We start from the raw sequence: 21,120 nt of genomic DNA, 5'->3' as shown, positions 1-21,120 counted from the left end.
CTCTCATCAACAAAAGTAGTGATGAAGTCAATCTCTCCTCCACTTTGAGCCAGGAGAGATCAACATGCATATTATTAATGTTAGCTCTCTGTGTACATCCAAGGGCCAGCCGTGCTGCCCTGTTCTGAGCCAATTGTAATTTTCCTAAGTCCCTCTTTGTGGCACCTGACCACACGACTGAACAGTAGTCCAGGTGCGACAAAACTAGGGCCTGTAGGACCTGCCTTGTTGATAGTGGTGTTAAGAAGGTAGAGCAGCACTTTATTATGGACATACTTCTCCCATCTTAGCTACTGTTGTATCAACACACTATACACACACACGTACACATAGATTTTTGTACTGTAGATACTCTACCCACATGTACATATTACTTCAACTACCTCAACTAGCCGGTGCCCCCGCACATTGACTCTGCACCGGTACCCCCCTGTATATATAGCCTCCCTACTGTTATTTTATTTTACTTCTGCTCTTTTTTCTCAACACTTTTTTTGTTGTTGTTTTATTTTTACTTTTTTTGTTAAAAATAAATGCACTGTTGGTTAAGGGCTGTAAGTAAGCATTTCACTGTAATGTCTGCACATGTTGTATTTGGCGCATGTGACCAATACAATTTGATTTGATTTGATCAATACACTACCGTTCAAAAGTTAGGGGTCACTTAGAAATGTCCTTGTTTTCCATAAAAACATACATGAAATGAGTTTGAATAGGAAATATAGGAAAATGCATAGGAAATGTAGTGATTGACAAGGTTAGAAATAATGATTTTTAATATAAATAATAATAGCGTCCTTCAAACTTTGCTTTCATCAAATAATCCTCCATTTGCAGCAATTACAGCCTTGCAGATCCCTTTTACCCTGTACAAATCTCCCACTTTACCACCACCAAAGCATCCCAGACCATCACATTAACTCCACCATGCTTGACAGATGGCATCAAGCACTCCTCCAGCATCTTTTCATATGGCCTGCGTCTCACAAATGTTCTTCTTTGTGATCCGGACACCTCAAACTTCGATTCGTCTGTCCATAACACTTTTTTCCAATCTTCCTCTGTCCACTCTGTGTTCTTTTGCCCATCTTAATCTTTTATTTTTATTGGCCAGTCTGAGATATGGCTTTTTCTTTGCAACTCTGCCTAGAAGGTCAGCATCCCAGTCGCCTCTTCACTGTTGATGTTGAGACTGGTGTTTTGCGGGTACTATTTAATGAAGCTGCCAGTTGAGGACCTGTGAGGCGTCTGTTTCTCAAACTAGACACTCTAATGTATTTGTCCTCTTGCTTAGTTGTGCACCGGGGCCTCCCACTCCTCTTTCTATTCTGGTTAGAGACAGTTTGCGCTGTTCTGTGAAGGGAGTAGTACACAGCGTTGTACGAGATCTTCAGTTTCTTGGCAATTTCTCGCATGGAATAGCCTTCATTTCTCAGAACAAGTATAGACTGACGAGTTTCAGAAGAAAGTTATTTGTTTCTGGCCATTTTGATTCTGTAATCGAACCCACAATTGCTGATGCTCCAGATACTCAACTAGTCTCAAGAAGGCCAGTTTTATTGCTTCTTTAATCAGCACAACAGTTTTCAGCTGTGCTAACATAATTGCAAAAGGGTTTTCTTGTCACGAACGTCGGGAACAGATGAGGACCAAGGCGCAGCGTTGCAGGCAAACATACCCTTTATTGAGCGAAACGCGATCAAAACAACAAAGACGGTAACGTGACAGTACACGGTCAAACACAACCAACTTGAAACAAGAACCCACAAAAACCAAAGGAAAAACCGACAGTTTAAATATGGCTCCCAATCAGAGACAACCAGCAAACAGCTGACACTCGTTGCCTCTGATTGGGAGTCACTCAGGCCAACATAGAAATAGAGAACATAGATCTACACACCCTGGCTCAACATAACAGTGTCCCCAGAGCCAGGGCGTGACAGTACCCCCTAAAGGCGCGGACTCGACCGCGCCAACTAAATACCACAGGGGAGGGACCGGGTGGGCACTCCGCCTTGGCGGCGGATCCCGGCTCTGGGCCCGATCCCCACTCCCTCTCCAACCCCCCAAAGTACCCCTGGTCCGGTCTGGCCCCGCTGGCCGGAGCCGGACTGACGACACGCACCACTGGCTTGGTGCGTGGAGCAGAACGGACCGGACCGGGTTGACGATGCGCACCCCTGGCTTGGTGCGTGGAGTAGCAACTGGCCGGACCGGGCTGACGATACACACCCCTGGCTTGGTGCGTGGAGTAGCAACTGGCCGGACCGGGCTGACGATACACACCCCCTGGCTTGGTGCGTGGAGCAGGAATGGACCGGACCGGGCTGACGATACGCACCCCTGGCTTGGTGCGTGGAGTAGCAACTGGCCGGACCGGGCTGACGATACGCACCCCTGGCTTGGTGCGAGTAGCAGGAACAGGCCGGGCCGGGCTGGCGACGCGCACCCCTGGCTTGGTGCGAGTGGCAGGAACAGGCCGAGCCGGGCTGGCGACGCGCACCATAGGCTTGGTGCGAGTGGCAGGAACAGGCCGGGCCGGGCTGGCGACGCGCACCGTAGACTTGGTGCGAGTGGCAGGAACAGGCCGGGCCGGGCTGGCGACGCGCACCGTAGACTTGGTGCGTGGAGCAGGAACAGGCCGGACTGGGCTGGCGACGCACACCATAGGCTTGGTGCGTGGAGCAGGGACAGGCCGGACTGGGCTGGCGACGCACACCGTAGGCTTGGTGCGTGGAGCAGGGACAGGCCGGACTGGACTGGCGACGCACACCGTAGGCTTGGTGTGTGGAGCAGGAACAGGCCGGACCGGGCTGGCGACGCATACCGTAGGCTTGGTGCGAGGAGCAGGGACAGGCCGGACCGGGCTGGCGACGCGCACCGTACACTTGGTGCGAGGGGCCGGAACAGGCTGGACCGTACTGGGGACACACACCACTGGCTCTACCTCGGGATCTGGAACGGGCCGGACCGGACTGGTTACACACCCCAGTACCTCTCGCCGTGCCTCTACACTTTCCTTTAACACCAGTGGCCCCCGTAACCTGGCGGCCTCCTCTGCCGACCCGCTGGACCGCTCTATCGCGGTCTCCTGCTGCCCCGACGTCCACGTCGTGAGCCCCCCCCTAAAAAATTTATGGGCGGCTCTCCTCTTGGACCAGGCCTCCATGTCTCTAGCCAGACACTCACTCCACTGCTTCAAAGTCCAACCTTTCTGCTCCTCACTTGGCTTGGCCCAGTCGAGACTCTTACTCCACTGCTCCATAGACCAACCTCTCTGCTCTTCACACTGCTTGGTCCTGTCTTGGTGGGTTCTTCTGTCACGAACGTCGGGAACAGATGAGGACCAAGGCGCAGCGTTGCAGGCAAACATACTCTTTATTGAGCGAAACGCGATCAAAACAACAAAGACGGTAACGTGACAGTACACGGTCAAACACAACCAACTTGAAACAAGAACCCACAAAAACCAAAGGAAAAACCGACAGTTTAAATATGGCTCCCAATCAGAGACAACCAGCAAACAGCTGACACTCGTTGCCTCTGATTGGGAGTCACTCAGGCCAACATAGAAATAGAGAACATAGATCTACACACCCTGGCTCAACATAACAGTGTCCCCAGAGCCAGGGCGTGACATTTCTAATGATCAATTAGCCTTTTAAAATGATAAACTTGGATTAGCAAACACAACGTGCCATTGGAACACAGGACTGATGGTTGCAGAAAATGGGCCTCTGTATGCCTATGTAGATAATCCATTAAAAATCAGCCGTTTCCAGCTAAAATAGCCATTTACAACATTAACAATGTCTACAATGTATTTTTGATCAATTTGATGTTATTTTAATGGACAAAAAATTGCTTTTCTTTCGAAACCAAGGACATTTCTAAGTGACCCCAAACTTTTGAACGGTAGTGTATGTTTTGACCATGACAGTTTACAATCCAGGGTTACTCCAAGCAGTTTAGTCACCTCAACTTGCTCAATTTCCACATTATTTATTACAAGATTTAGTTGAGGTTTAGGGTTTAGTGAATGATTTGTCCCAAATACAATGCTTTTAGTTTTAGAAATATTTAGAACTAACTTATTCTTTGCCACCCACCCTGCTAAGTGTTGCAGTCATTTCAGTCGCTGTAGTAGCTGACATGTATAGTGTTGAGTCATCCACATACATAGACACTCTGGCTTTACTCAAAGCCAGTGGCATGTCATTAGTAAAGATTGAAAAAAGTAATGGGCCTAGACAGCTGCCCTGGGGAATTCCTGATTCTACCTGGATTATGATGGAGAGGCTTCCATTAAAGAACACCCTCTGTGTTCTGTTAGACAGGTAACTCTTTATCCACAATATAGCAGGTGGAGTAAAGCCATAACACATACGTTTTTCCAGCACAGACTATGATCGATAATTTCAAAAGCCGCACTGAAGTCTAACATAACAGCCCCCACAATCTTTTCATCATCAATTTCTCTCAGCCAATCATCAGTCATTTGTGTAAGTGCTGTGCTTGTTGAATGTCCTTCTCTATAAGCATGCTGAAAGTTTGTTGTCAATTTGTTTACTGTAAAATAGCATTGTATTTGGTCAAACACAATTTTTTCCAATAGTTTACTAAGGGTTGGTAACAGGCTAATTGGTCGGCTGTTTGAGCCAGTAAAGGGGGCTTTACTATTCTTAGGTAGCGGAATGACTTTTGCTTCCCTCCAGGCTTGAGGGCACACACTTTCTAGTAGGTTTAAATTGAAGATATGGCAAATAGGAGTGGCAATATCGTCCGCTATTATCCTCAGTAATCTTCCATCCAAGTTGTCAGACCCCGGTGGCTTTTCATTGTTGATCGACAACAATAATTGTTTCACCTCTTCCACACTCACTTTACGGAATTCAAAATTACAATGCTTGTCTTTCATCATTTTGTCAGATATACTTGGATGTGTAGTGTCAGCAATTGTTGCTGGCATGTCATGCCTAAGTTTGCTAATCTTGCCAATGAAAAAAATCATTAAAGTAGTTGGCAATATCAGTTGGTTTTGTGATGAATGAGCCATCTGATTCAATGAATGATGGAGCTGAGTTTGCCTTTTTCCCTAAATGTCATTTAAGCTGCTCCAAAGCTTTTTACTATCATTCTTTATGTCATTTATCCTTGTTTCATAGTGTAGTTTCTTCTTCTTTTTATTCAGTTTAGTCACATGATTTCTCAATTTGCAGTACGTTTGCCAATCGGTTGTGCAGCCAGACTTATTTGCCATTAATTTTGCCTCATCCCTCTCAACCATGCAATTCTTCAATTCCTCATCAATCCACAGGGATTTAATCATTTTTACAGTCATTTTCTTAATGGGTGCATTCTTATTAGTAACTGGAATAAGCAATTTCATAAATGTGTCAAGTGCAGTGTCTGTTTGCTCCTCATTACACACCACGGACCAACAAATATTCTTTACAACAACAACATAGGAATCACTGCACAACTTATTGTATGACCTCTTATACACAATATTAGGCCCAGCCTTTGGAACTTTGGTTTTCCTAGATATGGCTACTATATTGTGATCACTACATCCAATGGATTTGGATACTGCTTTCAAAAAAATCTCTGCAGCATTAGTAAAGATATTATCAATACATGTTGATGATTTAATTTCTGTATTCTTTGTAACTACCCTGGTAGGTTGACTGTTAACCTGAACTAGGTTGCAGGCACTGGTTACAGTTTGAAGCTTTCTCTTGAGTTGGCAGCCTGATGAAAGCTAGTCAATATTTATATCACCCAGAAAGTATACCTCTCTATTGATATCACATACATTATCAAGCATTTCACACATGTTATCCAGATACTGACTGGTAGCACTTGGTGGTCTATAGCAGCTTCCCACCAGAATGGGCTTTAGGTGAGGCAGATGAACCTGTAGCCATATTACTTCAACAGTATTTAACATGAGATCCTCTCTGATCTTCAGAGGAATGTGGTTCTGTATATAAACAGCAACACCTCTACCATTAGCATTTCCATATTTTCTGTAAATGTTATAACCTTGTATTACTACCCCTGTATCATCAAAGGTATTATCTAAGTGAGTTTCAGAGATAGTCCGAATATGAATGTAATCTGTTACTAGCAAATTATTGATTTCATGAACCTTGTTTCTTAAGCTAGATATGTTAACGTGGGCTATTTTGATCACTTTTCTTCTGGGATGCTTACTTGTTTTTATTGCTTTACTGGGAAGCTTAGCAGCAGAAGATGTGCTCATGTTCTTTATGTTAGTGCAGGGTGAGCTGCACACAGTGGACTTCCTCCTCGGGCACACCGGCTCAGTGCTAACAGTATAAATCCGGTTCTTAGGCACATGATTACTGCACACAATAGCTGTAGGATCAGCAGAGGCATTCAGAGCAGTTAAAGGGACATAAATTAGGTTACTTATATTAAAAATAATAATGTGCAAATATTGTTCAACCCAGGTGTGCAAAGCTCTTAGAGACTTACCCAGGAAAGACTCACAGCTGTAATCGTTGCCAAAGGTGATTCTAACATGTATTGACTCAGGGATGTGAATACTTATGCAAATTAGATATTTCAGTGTTTCATTTTCAATACATTTGCTAAAAATATATAAAAAAAATCACTTTGTCATTATGGGGTATTGTGTGTAGATGGGTGAGAAAAAACTCAATTTATTCCATTTTGAATTCAGGCTGTAACACAACAAAATGTGGAGTAAGTCAATAGGTATGAATACTTTCTGAAGGCATAGAGAGAGTACACAGTAGTCTACACTATTGGTATTTTGCATTATTTTCATTGCCTATTGACATCCATTTTAGGGATATGACTAGACTGCCACCCTATGGACTGTAAAACAATAAAACGTGGGAATAAGTCAAGGGGTATGAATACTTTTCTGTAGGTACTGTTTAGCTGGAATGGATGATTCTTATCCAGTATATATTTGACTGTGATATGTGGTTGTCCCACCTAGCTATCTTAAGATGAATAACTGTATGTCACTCTAGACAAGAGCATCTGTTAAATGACTCAAATGTCAAATGTAAATGTTTTACATACAGATCTCATATTACTGTATTGAATTATTTAAAAAAATGTAATACAAAAATATATTGATGTCACAAATGTCTCATTTGTACAGTGAAGCTGATACTGTATATAACATTTTGCCCCCAAAAAAACATGATTTTTGTCTCTCTGAAATGAAACCATCAAGTGATAGATTTTAATACACAAATACATGTCTGTCATTGAACAACCCCAATGCCATGATTAGATAGTGAAAAAACACACCAATCTCTTTCATAATTTATTTTAAACAATAAAAGCTAATTTACCAACATTTTTGAAAATGTATATATAGCATTTTTTGAATTATACTTCTTCATGATAAAGGATAATTAATTAATTAATCTTCATTGTGGATGCTACCATGATAACGGATAATCATGAATTAATCGTGAATATTGATGAGTGAGAAAATTACAGAGGCATAAATATCATACAACCCCCAAAATGCTAACCTCCCCTGTTATTGTAACGGTGAAAGGTTAGCATGTCTTGGGGGTATGATATTTGTGCGTCTGTAACTTTCTCACTCATCATTATTCGCGATTAATTCATGAATATCTGTAATCATGATAGCATCCACATTAATTTAGAAGTATTCAGAAACATATTATATTCTTATTTAGAATAAAATGACTCCAAAATTACATAATACATAATTTACCATTAATTTATATTGGGCACAACATAATCTGAAACTATCAAAGCAAAAAGCAAATACCTCCACCAGTTTGTAGAGTCACCAGCTGGATGAAGTCATGGCTTGCAGTAACATGGGACCAGATACCACAGTTTTCACTACTTTAATAGTGCAGTCGGAAAGTATTCAGACCCCTTGTCTTTTTCCTCATTTTGTTACGTTACTGCCTTATTCTAAAATGGATTAAATTGTTTTTTTTTCACTCATCAATCTATACACAGTACCCCATAATGACAAAGCAAAAATGGAAATATCACATTTACATAAGTATTCAGACCCTTTACTCAGTACTTTGTTGAAGCACCTTTGGCAGCGATTACAGCCTCGAGTCTTTCTCCCATTCTTCTCTGCAGATCCTCTCAACCTCTGTCAGGTTGGATGGGGAGCGTCTTTTCAGGTCTCTCCAGAGATGTTAGATTGGGTTCAAGTCCGGGCCACTTAAGGACATTCAGAGACTTGTCCCGAAGCCACTCCTGCGTTGTCTTGGCTGTGTGCTTAGGATCGTTGTCCTGTTGGAAGGTGAAACTTCGCCCCAGTCTGAGATCCGGAGCGCTCTGGAGCAGGTTTTCATCAAGGATCTCTCTGTTGATGACTTCAGAGGCTTGACTTCAGGACAGAACAGGACAGGGGTTGATGTCTTCAGAGGCTTGACTTCAGGACAGGACAGGACAGGGGTTGATGTCTTCAGAGGCTTGACTTCAGGACAGGACAGGACAGGGGTTGATGTCTTCAGAGGCTTGACTTCAGGACAGGACAGGGGTTGATGTCTTCAGAGGCTTGACTTCAGGACAGGACAGGGGTTGATGTCTTCAGAGGCTTGACTTCAGGACAGGACAGGACAGGGGTTGATGTCTTCAGAGGCTTGACTTCAGGACAGGACAGGACAGAGGTTGATGTCTTCAGAGGCTTGACTTCAGGACAGGACAGGGGTTGATGTCTTCAAAGGCTTGACTTCAGGACAGGGGTTGATGTCTTTAGAGGCTTGACATCAGGACAGGACAGGGGTTGATGTCTTTAGAGGCTTGACATCAGGACAGGACAGGGGTTGATGTCTTCAAAGGCTTGACTTCAGGACAGGACAGGACAGGACAGGGGTTGATGTCTTCAGAGGCTTGACTTCAGGACAGGACAGGACAGGACAGGGGTTGATGTCTTCAGAGGCTTGACTTCAGGACAGGACAGGACAGGGGTTGATGTCTTCAGAGGCTTGACATCAGGACAGGACAGGGGTTGATGTCTTCAGAGGCTTGACTTCAGGACAGGACAGGACAGGGGTTGATGTCTTCAGAGGCTTGACTTCAGGACAGGACAGGACAGGACAAGGGGTTGATGTCTTCAGAGGCTTGAATTCAGGACAGGACAGGACAGGGGTTGATGTCTTCAGAGGCTTGACTTCAGGACAGGACAGGACAGGGGTTGATGTCTTCAGAGGCTTGACTTCAGGACAGGACAGGACAGAGGTTGATGTCTTCAGAGGCTTGACTTCAGGACAGGACAGGGGTTGATGTCTTCAAAGGCTTGACTTCAGGACAGGACAGGACAGGGGTTGATGTCTTCAGAGGCTTGACATCAGGACAGGACAGGGGTTGATGTCTTCAGAGACTTCAGGACAAGACAGGACAGGGGTTGATGTCTTCAGAGGCTTGACATCAGGACAGGACAGGGGTTGATGTCTTCAAAGGCTTGACTTCAGGACAGGACAGGGGTTGATGTCTTCAGAGGCTTGACTTCAGGACAGGACAGGCTCGTGGATGGAGGGTGTTGGAGAAAGGCTCAACTCTTCCACTGAGGGCAGGACAGGATTTGACTGGGAACACAAGAAAACAGTACACAACACAGTTAGACAAAATAGCTATGAATGTACGACAGTCCAAGCGGGGAGTAAAATCTCATTGATGTGTGATAATGTGATTTTGTTAGTGAATTTTCATTGACTGTTCACACAGTAATGAAATAACATTGACTGGGCTACTCACAGTGCTTGGAGAGAAAACATTCCATGCTCCAGTGGATGAGGGCACATGGGACATGGCTTCAGTTCATGTCAGGAGAGAGTTGACAGTGGTAGTGGAGTGGTCATCACCTCTTAATCAGGGAACAGGAGGGGTCTTCGCTGTAAACACAAACAGCAGAGACATGGAGTTACACATTAATCAGAACTGAAAATGTAATCTAGTCTACACACAGTAATGAAGAGGGCTTCAGTTCTTCAGGGGTAGGAGACCAGGGGAAGAGGGCTTCAGTTCTTCAGTGGGTAGGAGACCAGGGGAAGAGGGCTTCAGTTCCTCAGGGGGCAGGAGACCAGGGGAAGAGGGCTTCAGTTCTTCAGTGGGTAGGAGACCAGGGGAAGAGGGCTTCAGTTCCTCAGGGGCAGGAGACCAGGGGAAGAGGGCTTCAGTTCTTCAGGGGTAGGAGACCAGGGGAAGAGGGCTTCAGTTCTTCAGGGGGCAGGAGACCAGGGGAAGAGGGCTTCAGTTCTTCAGTGGGTAGGAGACCAGGGAAGAGGGCTTCAGTTCTTCAGGGGTAGGAGACCAGGGGAAGAGGGCTTCAGTTCTTCAGGGGCAGGAGACCAGGGGAAGAGGGCTTCAGTTCTTCAGGGGGTAGGAGACCAGGGGAAGAGGGCTTCAGTTCTTCAGGGGGTAGGAGACCAGGGGAAGAGGGCTTCAGTTCTTCAGGGGTAGGAGACCAGGGGAAGAGGGCTTCAGTTCTTCAGGGGGTAGGAGACCAGGGGAAGAGGGCTTCAGTTCTTCAGGGGCAGGAGACCAGGGAAGAGGGCTTCAGTTCTTCAGGGGGTAGGAGACCAGGGGAAGAGGGCTTCAGTTCTTCAGGGGGCAGGAGACCAGGGGAAGAGGGCTTCAGTTCTTCAGGGGGTAGGAGACCAGGGGAAGAGGGCTTCAGTTCTTCAGGGGGCAGGAGACCAGGGGAAGAGGGCTTCAGTTCTTCAGGGGGCAGGAGACCAGGGGAAGAGGGCTTCAGTTCTTCAGGGGGCAGGAGACCAGGGGAAGAGGGCTTCAGTTCTTCAGGGGGCAGGAGACCAGGGGCTTCATTTTAGCTGATGCTGTGTGTGTGTGTGTGTGTGTGTGTGTGTGTGTGTGTGTGTGTTGCATTAACTCACTGGAGTATAAAGAATCCCCTCCACTTCAATCATACCCAGACTTGTCTCACTTAGCAACACACACACACACACACACACACACCACACACACACCACACACACACACACACACACACACACTCTCAGCGTACATTTAAGGGCCAGCTGTGTTGTTCTGTTCTGGGCCAATTGTAATTTGTGGCACCTTACCACACGACTGGATAGTAGTCCAGGTGCGACAAAACTAGGGCCTGTAGGACCTGCCTTGTTGATAGCGATGTTAAGAAAGCAGAGCAGAGATTTATTATGGACAGACCTCTCCCCATCTTAGCTACAGTTGCATCAATATGTTTTGACCATGACAGTTTACAATCCAGGGTTACTCCAAGCAGTTTAGTCTCCTCAACTTGCTCAATTTCCACATGATTCATTACAAGATTTATTTGAAGTTTAGGGTTCAGTGAATGATTTGTCCCAAACACAATGCTTTTAGTTTTAGAAATATTTAGGACTAACATTTCTTGCTAACCACTCTGAAAATGGCTGCCGCTCTTTGTTAAGTGTTGCAGTCATTTCACTTGCTGTGGTAGCTGACATGTACAGTGGGGAAAAAAAGTATTTAGTCAGCCACCAATTGTGCAAGTTCTCCCACTTAAAAAGATGAGAGAGGCCTGTAATTTTCATCATAGGTACACGTCAACTCTGACAGACAAATTGAGAAAAAAAATCCAGAAAATCACATTGTAGGATTTTTTATGAATTTATTTGCAAATTATGGTGGAAAATAAGTATTTGGTCACCTACAAACAAGCATGATTTCTGGCTCTCACAGACCTGTAACTTCTTCTTTAAGAGGCTCCTCTGTCCTCCACTCGTTACCTGTATTAATGGCACCTGTTTGAACTTGTTATCAGTATAAAAGACACCTGTCCACAACCTCAAACAGTCACACTCCAAACTCCACTATGGCCAAGACCAAAGAGCTGTCAAAGGACACCAGAAACAAAATTGTAGACCTGCACCAGGCTGGGAAGACTGAATCTGCAATAGGTAAGCAGCTTGGTTTGAAGAAATCAACTGTGGGAGCAATTATTAGGAAATGGAAGACATACAAGACCACTGATAATCTTCCCTCGATCTGGGGCTCCACGCAAGATCTCACCCCGTGGGGTCAAAATTATCACAAGAACGGTGAGCAAAAATCCCAGAACCACACGGGGGGACCTAGTGAATGACCTGCAGAGAGCTGGGACCAAAGTAACAAAGCCTACCATCAGTAACACACTACGCCGCCAGGGACTCAAATCCTGCAGTGCCAGACGTGTCCCCCCTGCTTAAGCCAGTACATGTCCAGGCCCGTCTGAAGTTTGCTAGAGTGCATTTGGATGATCCAGAAGAGGATTGGGAGAATGTCATATGGTCAGATGAAACCAAAATAGAACTTTTTGGTAAAAACTCAACTCGGTCGTGTTTGGAGGACAAAGAATGCTGAGTTGCATCCAAAGAACACCATACCTACTGTGAAGCATGGGGGTGGAAACATCATGCTTTGGGGCTGTTTTTCTGCAAAGGGACCAGGACGACTGATCCGTGTAAAGGAAAGAATGAATGGGGCCATGTATCGTGAGATTTTGAGTGAAAACCTCCTTCCATCAGCAAGGGCATTGAAGATGAAACGTGGCTGGGTCTTTCAGCATGACAATGATCCCAAACACACCGCCCGGGCAACGAATGAGTGGCTTCGTAAGAAGCATTTCAAGGTCCTGGAGTGGCCTAGCCAGTCTCCAGATCTCAACCCCATAGAAAATCTTTGGAGGGAGTTGAAAGTCCGTGTTGCCCAGCGACAGCCCCAAAACATCACTGCTCTAGAGGAGATCTGCATGGAGGAATGGGCCAAAATACCAGCAACAGTGTGTGAAAACCTTGTGAAGACTTACAGAAAACGTTTGACCTGTGTCATTGCCAACAAAGGGTACATAACAAAGTATTGAGAAACTTTTTGTTATTGACCAAATACTTATTTTCCACCATAATTTGCAAATAAATTCATTAAAAAATCCTACAATGTGATTTTCTGGATTTTTTTTCTAATTTTGTCTGTCATAGTTGACGTGTACCTATGATGAAAATTACAGGCCTCTCTCATCTTTTTAAGTGGGAGAACTTGCACAATTGGTGGCTGACTAAATACTTTTTTCCCCCACTGTATAGTGTTGAGTTGAGTCAGTAGCTCTCTCCTCCCCTCCCCTCTCTCCTTTCCTCTCCCCTCTGTCCTCCTCTCCCCTCTGTCCTACTCTCTCTCCTCTCCTCTCCCCTCTCTCCTCCCTTCCCCTCTCCCCTCTCTCCTCCTCTCTCTCCTCTCTCTCTCTCCCTCCTCCTCCCCTCTCCTCTCTCCTTTCCCCTCTCCCTCTCTCCTCCTCCTCCCCTCTCCCCTACTCTCTCTCTCTCTCCTCTCCTCTCTCCCTCCCTCCCTCCTTTCCCTCTCTCCCTCTCTCTCCTCCTCTCCCCTCTCTCCTCTCCTCTCCTCCCCTCTCTCCTCTCTCCTCCCCTCTCCCCTCTCTCCTCTCCCTCTCTCCTCCTCTCCCCCCCTCTCCCCTCTCTCCTCCTCTCTCTCCTCTCTCCTCCCCTCTCCCCCCTCTCCTCCCCTCTCCCCTCTCTCCTCCCTCCCTCTCTCCTTTTCCCTCCCCTCTCTCCTCCCCTCTCCTCTCTCTCCTCTCTCCTCCCTCTCCCCTCTCTCCTCCCCTCCTCTCCCCTCTCTCCTCCCCCTCCCTCTCCTCCCCCTCTCTCCTCCTCTCTCTCTCTCTCCTCCCCTCTCCCCCCTCCTCTCTCCTCCCTCTCTCCCCTCTCTCCTCCTCTCTCTCCCTCTCTCCTCCCCCCTCTCTCCTCCTCTCCCTCCCCCTCTCTCCTCCTCTCCTCTCCCCTCTCTCTCCCCTCCCTCTCCCTCTCTCCCCTCCTCTCTCTCCTCCCCTCCCCCTCTCTCTCTCCTCCCTCTCTCCTCCCTCCCCTCTCTCCTCTTCTCCCCTCCCATCTCTCTCCTCTCCTCTCTCTCCTCCCTCTCTCTCCTCCCCTCCCCTTCCCCCTCTCCTCTCCTCCCCCTCTCTCCTCCCTCTCCCTCCTCCTCCTCCCTCTCTCTCCTCCCCTCCCTCTTCCCCTCTCCTCTCCTCCCCTCTCCTCCCCCTCCTCCCCTCCCTCTCTCTCCCCTCTCCTCCCCTCTCCTCCTCCTCCCGAAGTCCTTATATCTGTTTTTCTCTGCTCCCCTCCTCCACAGTGGATAGCCCTGGCCTCTCTGTTCTTCATCCTGGTGTCCATCTCCACCTTCTGCCTGGAGACCCACGAGTTCTTCAACCCCATCGTGAACCGCACCGAGCTGGAGCTGGTGGATAACGTGACGGTGGAGCATGTCTACCAGGAGACGGAGACGGTGGTCTACCTCACCTACATCGAGGGCGTCTGCGTGGGCTGGTTTACCTTTGAGTTCATGATGCGAGTCATATTCTGTCCGGACAAGATGGAGTTCATGAAGAAAGCTCTCAACGTTATTGACTTCGTGGCTATCTTACCGTTTTACCTGGAGGTCGGGCTGAGCGGGCTGTCGTCTAAAGCGGCTAAGGATGTTTTGGGTTTTCTCCGAGTGGTGAGGTTTGTCAGGATCCTGCGTATCTTCAAGCTGACCCGTCACTTCGTGGGCCTGAGGGTTCTGGGTCACACGTTACGAGCTAGCACCAATGAGTTCCTCCTCCTCATCATCTTCCTCGCCCTGGGAGTTCTCATCTTCGCCACGATGATCTACTACGCCGAACGGATGGGAGCAGACCCGACCGACCCGCGCGCCAGCGAGCACACGCACTTCAAGAACATCCCCATCGGATTCTGGTGGGCCGTTGTTACCATGACGACCCTTGGCTACGGCGACATGTACCCCCAGACGTGGTCGGGCATGCTTGTCGGCGCACTGTGCGCCCTGTCGGGTGTACTGACCATCGCCATGCCCGTCCCCGTGATCGTCAACAACTTTGGAATGTATTACTCTCTGGCTATGGCGAAGCAGAAGCTACCAAAGAAGAAGAACAAGCATATCCCCCGAGCACCCCAACCAGGATCACCCAACTACTGTAAGTCCAGCATCAACTCTCCTCCAACGCCCCATAAAGCACTGCTCCTTCCTGAAAGCCCGAACTTAGTCCACCCCGTTTTGGCTCTGGCTCAAAACATGTCTCTGACACACGACGACGTCTTCGAAGTAAAGTTTCCAGGTAAGGACTCTCTTATTTCCTCTCCTCTCCTCTCCTCTCCTCTCCTCTCCTCTCCTCTCCTCTCCTCTCCTCTCCTCTCCTCTCTACTGCGGTCACCTCTCCACTGCTCTCTCCTCTCCTCTCCTCTCCTCTCCTCTCATCTATGTGGTCAACTCTCCTGCAACATCCTGCTGTTCCGCTGTCTCACTGTTTGTCTCTGTTTGTCTCACTGTTTGTTTCACTGTTTGTCTCGCTGCTGTCTCACTGCTGTCTCACTACTGTCTCACTGTTTGTCTCACTGCTGTCTCACTGCTGTCTCACTGTTTGTCTCACTGTTTGTCTCACTGTTTGTCTCACTGCTGTCTCACTGCTGTCTCACTGCTGTCTCACTGTTTGTCTCACTGTTTGTCTCACTGTTTGTCTCACTGCTGTCTCACTGCTGTCTCACTGCTGTCTCACTGCTGTCTCACTGCTGTCTCACTGCTGTCTCACTGCTGTCTCACTACTGTCTCACTGTTTGTCTCACTGCTGTCTCACTGTTTGTCTCACTGCTGTCTCACTGCTGTCTCACTGTTTGTCTCACTGTTTGTCTCACTGCTGTCTCACTGCTGTCTCACTGCTGTCTCACTGTTTGTCTCACTGCTTTCTTACTGTTTGTCTCACTGCTGTCTCACTGCTGTCTCACTGCTGTCTTACTGTTTGTCTCACTGCTGTCTTACTGTTTGTCTCACTGCTGTCTTACTGTTTGTCTCACTGCTGTCTCACTGCTGTCTCACTGCTGTCTCACTGTTTGTCTCACTGCTGTCTCACTGCTGTCTCACTGTTTGTCTGTAGACGCCCTCCCTCTACTCCCAGTGGCTCAATCAGGTGACTCAGCCACTTTCCGATTAAACAAATGAATCTCTCATTTAAGGATCAATAAGCTGTATGCCTAGCAGCTTGGGATGTAGCCCTCGGGACCTAGCCCATGACTCACTGCCGCCTTCCTAGCACTCTCACAGCCGGTCTGGCGTCTGCATCCGTGGCACACACACCTCTATAGTAATAATGATGGAATGAGGATTCATAGGATGTGTAAGGGGGCTTACATCAAAGGTCATGTAAAGATATGCAAGGGGATTCTATAAACCAAGTACAGGTATGAAGTTAAGTGATTGTTGTCGTTGGGAGTAATTTGGCATCAATAACAGAAATGTTGTTACTTGTGGTAACTATTACAATTTTACTACAAAAGAGTAAGAGCGACTTAGAGTTCAGTGTTATCGTAGGCATTTAAAGTTATATAGCGTCAAGTTAAGTACTGGACACTTAGCAATCGCATGGCACACATTAACTTGCGCTGATCATTTGAATGTAGGCAACTTAACAGGTGCTTACTGAGGTGCTAAGCTGCTACTCGTCAAGTCGAGTGGGTTTGATGTTTTTAAGGCTAACATACTTTTCTCACGTCGACGTCATCCCACGTACCATACTAAAATGCACCCGCCACTACACCCACCAACCATCCGTGTCCAGACACCATCTCCACCACTACTACTGCACACACTGTAACGTATCCTACTGTAGCATGCTTCAAATCCTACCGTTGACTGTCCAAAGCAGTGCTATTGTAATTGATTTAGACAGTCGGTAATATTTGATTCGAAGCGTGCAAGGATATGTGCAGTACAGAATGTAGCATAAAGCGTGCAAGGATGTGACATAAAGCTTTTGTACACCATCTTCTAAGATTTTCAAAGTGGGATAATGAAAGGAGCTACACCAAGAGTTTCTCCCCCATGTCTAAGCTCCATTCAAAACAAATCCCCCCTTTTTACTTTCGGTTTTCGTCCAACAGCTTCAAACAGCTGGCAAAACAATATTTTTTGTTATTCAAAAGATATTTCCCAGCGATTTAGATGGTACAATGATTCTACACTATTCAGTTGTTGTTTTCTCACATAAACTTAATTTGAGCTAACATTGTAGAATTTTTTTAAAGCAGGAAATTACGATTTCTACATTGGTCACTTGACCCGATTTCCACTAGATAACACAGCCACAAAGTCAAAACAGCTTTCCCATTTTGACAACAGGTGCCTCTCCGGTGGGAGAAATCAATAGGCGAAAATCACAGCCAATCACAACACTGGCGGGTAAGTAACACTCTGAAACACTATCATTCCACTATTAATGTAGATATATTATGGACATTTTCTGAAATTGCAATAATAAAAAATAAAAATCCTATGTGTAGCACCTTTAAGCTGGTAATGTTGTTGTTTGTTACTAAACCACATATGATTAACTTTAGCCAGACCTCAGCACTGATTAAAGAGAGGTTAGCCTCTGAGGGAATGAATGATGTTGTATTGAATTGAATTGGATGTCATCTGCTCTGGTCTCTCGTTGGGCAATTGGACAAGCAGCATTTCAAATTCTTTATTTGATCAGAGTGTTTGACCCTGTTGTCTGTATCTCCTAGATATATGTTCTAATGCTCTTGTAAGTCTTCTAATTCTATTTCTATGGAATCTCCTGTTCTGATTCTATTTCTATGGAATCTCCTGTTCTAATTCTATTTCTATGGAATCTCCTGTTCTAATTCTATTTCTATGGAATCTCCTGTTCTAATTCTATTTCTATGGAATCTCCTGTTCTGATTCTATTTCTATGGAATCTCCTGTTCTGATTCTATTTCTATGGAATCTCCTGTTCTAATTCAATTTCTATGGAATCTCCTGTTCTGATTCTATTTCTATGGAATCTCCTGTTCTAATTCTACTTCTACGGAATCTCCTGTTCTGATTCCACTTCTATGGAATCTCCTGTTCTAATTCTATTTCTATGGAATCTCCTGTTCTGATTCTATTTCTATGGAATCTCCTGTTCTGATTCTATTTCTATGGAATCTCCTGTTCTAATTCTATTTCCATGGAATCTCCTGTTCTAATTCTTTTTCTATGGAATCTCCTGTTCTGATTCTATTTCTATGGAATCTCCTGTTCTAATTCTATTTCTATGGAATCTCCTGTTCTGATTCTATTTCTATGGAATCTCCTGTTCTAATTCTATTTCTATGGAATCTCCTGTTCTGATTCTATTTCTATGGAATCTCCTGTTCTAATTCTATTTCCATGGAATCTCCTGTTCTAATTCTTTTTCTATGGAATCTCCTGTTCTAATTCTTTTTCTATGGAATCTCCTGTTCTGATTCTATTTCTATGGAATCTCCTGTTCTAATTCTATTTCTATGGAATCTCCTGTTCTAATTATATTTATATGGAATCTCCTGTTCTAATTATATTTCCATGGAATCTCCTGTTCTAATTCTTTTTCTATGGAATCTCCTGTTCTGATTCTATTTCTATGGAATCTCCTGTTCTGATTCTATTTCTATGGAATCTCCTGTTCTAATTATATTTCCATGGAATCTCCCTTTCTAATTCTTTTTCTATGGAATCTCCTGTTCTAATTATATTTCTATGGAATCTCCTGTTCTAATTATATTTCCATGGAATCTCCTGTTCTAATTCTTTTTCTATGGAATCTCCTGTTCTGATTCTATTTCTATGGAATCTCCTGTTCTGATTCTATTTCTATGGAATCTCCTGTTCTAATTATATTTCCATGGAATCTCCTGTTCTAATTATTTTTCTATGGAATCTCCTGTTCTGATTCTATTTCTATGGAATCTCCTGTTCTAATTCTAATTCTATGGAATCTCCTGTTCTAATTCTAATTCTATGGAATCTCCTGTGTGTCTGTCTGAAGATTCCAAGCTGAATGGGGAGGCGGCCAACGCAGCTCTAGCCAACGAGGACTGTCCTCATATAGACCAGGCCATCTCGCCAGAGGAGATCTTCAGCCCCAGTGAGAGAGAACGGCCTTGTTGTCTCGTCACCACAGCTGCAGAACGGCCCAACCACACAGGGGGTAGAGACAGGAGGGGTACGTACACCTACAGTAACAGCCAAACACAGCCCAACCACACAGGGGGAGGAAGGAGGAGAGTTACGTACTGTAACAGCCAAACACAGGCCGCTGTCAAACGTGTTGCTTTCCCTACGACTTGATTTCTCATAAACATACATACAGTACACAATGTCAACCTGTGGTCCAACACGTGCATGTGCACATGCATTTGACGCACACACACACGCACGCACACACACACACACGCACACACACACACACACACACACGCACACACACACACACACACACACACACACACAGCCGCGGGAAGGTGTTTGGGGGTGGGGGTGCTGCACATTTTTTATAGGGGGTGGGCACAGAAATAACTAGTAAAGGCCCAGTGCACTACTTTATAATAAAATATATAATATAATATGCCATTTAGCAGACGCTTTTATCCAAAGTGACTTACAGTCATGTGCGCATACATTTTTACGTATGGGTGGTCCCGGGGATCGAACCCACTACCCTGGCGTTACAAGCGCCGTGCTCTACCAATTGAGCTTTAAATTGAGCTTTAAATGCATACATTTTTTTCTTAATAATTTGGTACAATTCTGATTTATCAGGGTTCGCTACAGCACCCTCAGCACCCCTGCTTCTCGCGGCTATGCTAGTGACATCACTCACGCACTCACGCACGCACCAGGAAACCTACACAAGGTTGTTATCCCAGCCTTTGCTCTACCCCCCACCCCACCCACCCCCCAACTGTCACATGTTATAGATCTGCATTCTGGTTTGACCTCTCCTCCTAACAATAGACAGCGGTCACTTTACAAAGGTTTTGTCTTTCTTTTGACCAACAAGGTTTTGAAACGTCTTTGTAGATGATATGTGTAGCTACTGTAGCTCTGAACTCCTTAGAACATGATGTGTCATTAAAGACGCCCTCCAGATCCAGCCAGTTCGGAAACTTTTCCCATTGAAAAACAATGTAGTAAATCAAGTAAAAAAATGAAGCATAACATTTTTTGGGAAAATACATTTTGGAGCTTAACAGTTTTTTTTTAAAGACTAATCTACGAAAGTCTGAGTTCTAAAAAATACTTCTGCAAAAAAATGAAGGTCAGGACATTAGTGGCCATTACTGGAGAGCCCATGACATCATCAGATTGAAACGGTGCAAAGGGACAAGTTCTGCATCCCAAATGGTACCCTGTTCCCTTTACAGTGCACGACTGTTGACCAGGGCCCTAAAGTAACGCACTACGTATGGGATAGGGTGCCATTTGGGATGCAGAAAGAAATACTGTAAGAAGTAATCAGACATAATCCAATGATCCTTTCCCTTTTAAAGGTCAACTACCCCTTAGAACCAACTTCTCTGGTTTAAAACGGCCTATGTGGCATCGATATGAGTCAGAAACATTCATTCTAGTGTCAAAATGTACTACAAAGTGTAAATAGGATCATTTTGGTCATAAAGTCAGTCTTGTCTAAAACTACAGTATTGTATATAATCCTATAGTTCACACTGACTGAAACAGTATTGTATATAATCCTAATCTGTTCTGTAAGAACAACCCCATCTATAATATATATATATATACAGTAACAGTCAGAAATTTGGACACACCTGCTCATTCCAGGGTTTTTCTTTAAAAAAAAAAAAAAAAATTCTACATTGTAGAATAATAGTGAAGACATCAAAACTATGAAATAACACATATGGAATCATGTAGTAACCAAAAAAAGTGTTAAACAGATCAACATTTATTTTATATTTGAGATTCTTCAAAGTAGCCACCCTTTGCCTTGATGACAGCTTTGCACACTCTTGGCATTCTCTCAACCAGCTTCATGAGGAAGTCACCTGGAATGCATTTTAATTAACAGGTGTGCCTTGTTAAAAGTTCATTTGTGGAATTTCTTTCCTTCTTAACGAGTTTGAGCCAATCAGTTGTGATGTGACAAGGTAGGGGTTTTATACAGAAGATAGCCCTATTTGGTAAAAGACCAAGTCCATATTATGGCAAGAACAGCTCAAATAAACAAAGAGAAACGACAGTCCATCATTACTTTAAGACATGAAGGTCAGTCAATCC

The 21,120-nt window shown here is 45.2% G+C and overlaps 1 protein-coding gene across 1 annotated transcript in view; it reads left to right on the top strand.

Annotated features, from left to right (window-relative positions):
- LOC121531580 (potassium voltage-gated channel subfamily C member 1-like) overlaps positions 1 to 21,120 on the top strand; it is a 47,950-nt gene that overhangs the window by 13,018 nt on the left and 13,812 nt on the right. Inside the window, exons 2-4 of the mRNA XM_041836858.2 lie at positions 14,152 to 15,136; positions 17,191 to 17,250; positions 18,869 to 19,045. Of these exons, the coding sequence (XP_041692792.2) occupies positions 14,152 to 15,136; positions 17,191 to 17,250; positions 18,869 to 19,045 (1,222 nt within the window). The remainder of the gene's footprint in view (positions 1 to 14,151; positions 15,137 to 17,190; positions 17,251 to 18,868; positions 19,046 to 21,120) is intronic.

Source organism: Coregonus clupeaformis, unplaced genomic scaffold (assembly GCF_020615455.1).
Source record: "Coregonus clupeaformis isolate EN_2021a unplaced genomic scaffold, ASM2061545v1 scaf1137, whole genome shotgun sequence".
NCBI classification, from domain to species: Eukaryota; Metazoa; Chordata; class Actinopteri; order Salmoniformes; family Salmonidae; genus Coregonus; species Coregonus clupeaformis.
The sequence above is the reverse complement of the archived record's forward strand: the minus strand, read 5'-3'. Positions and strand labels throughout refer to the sequence as shown.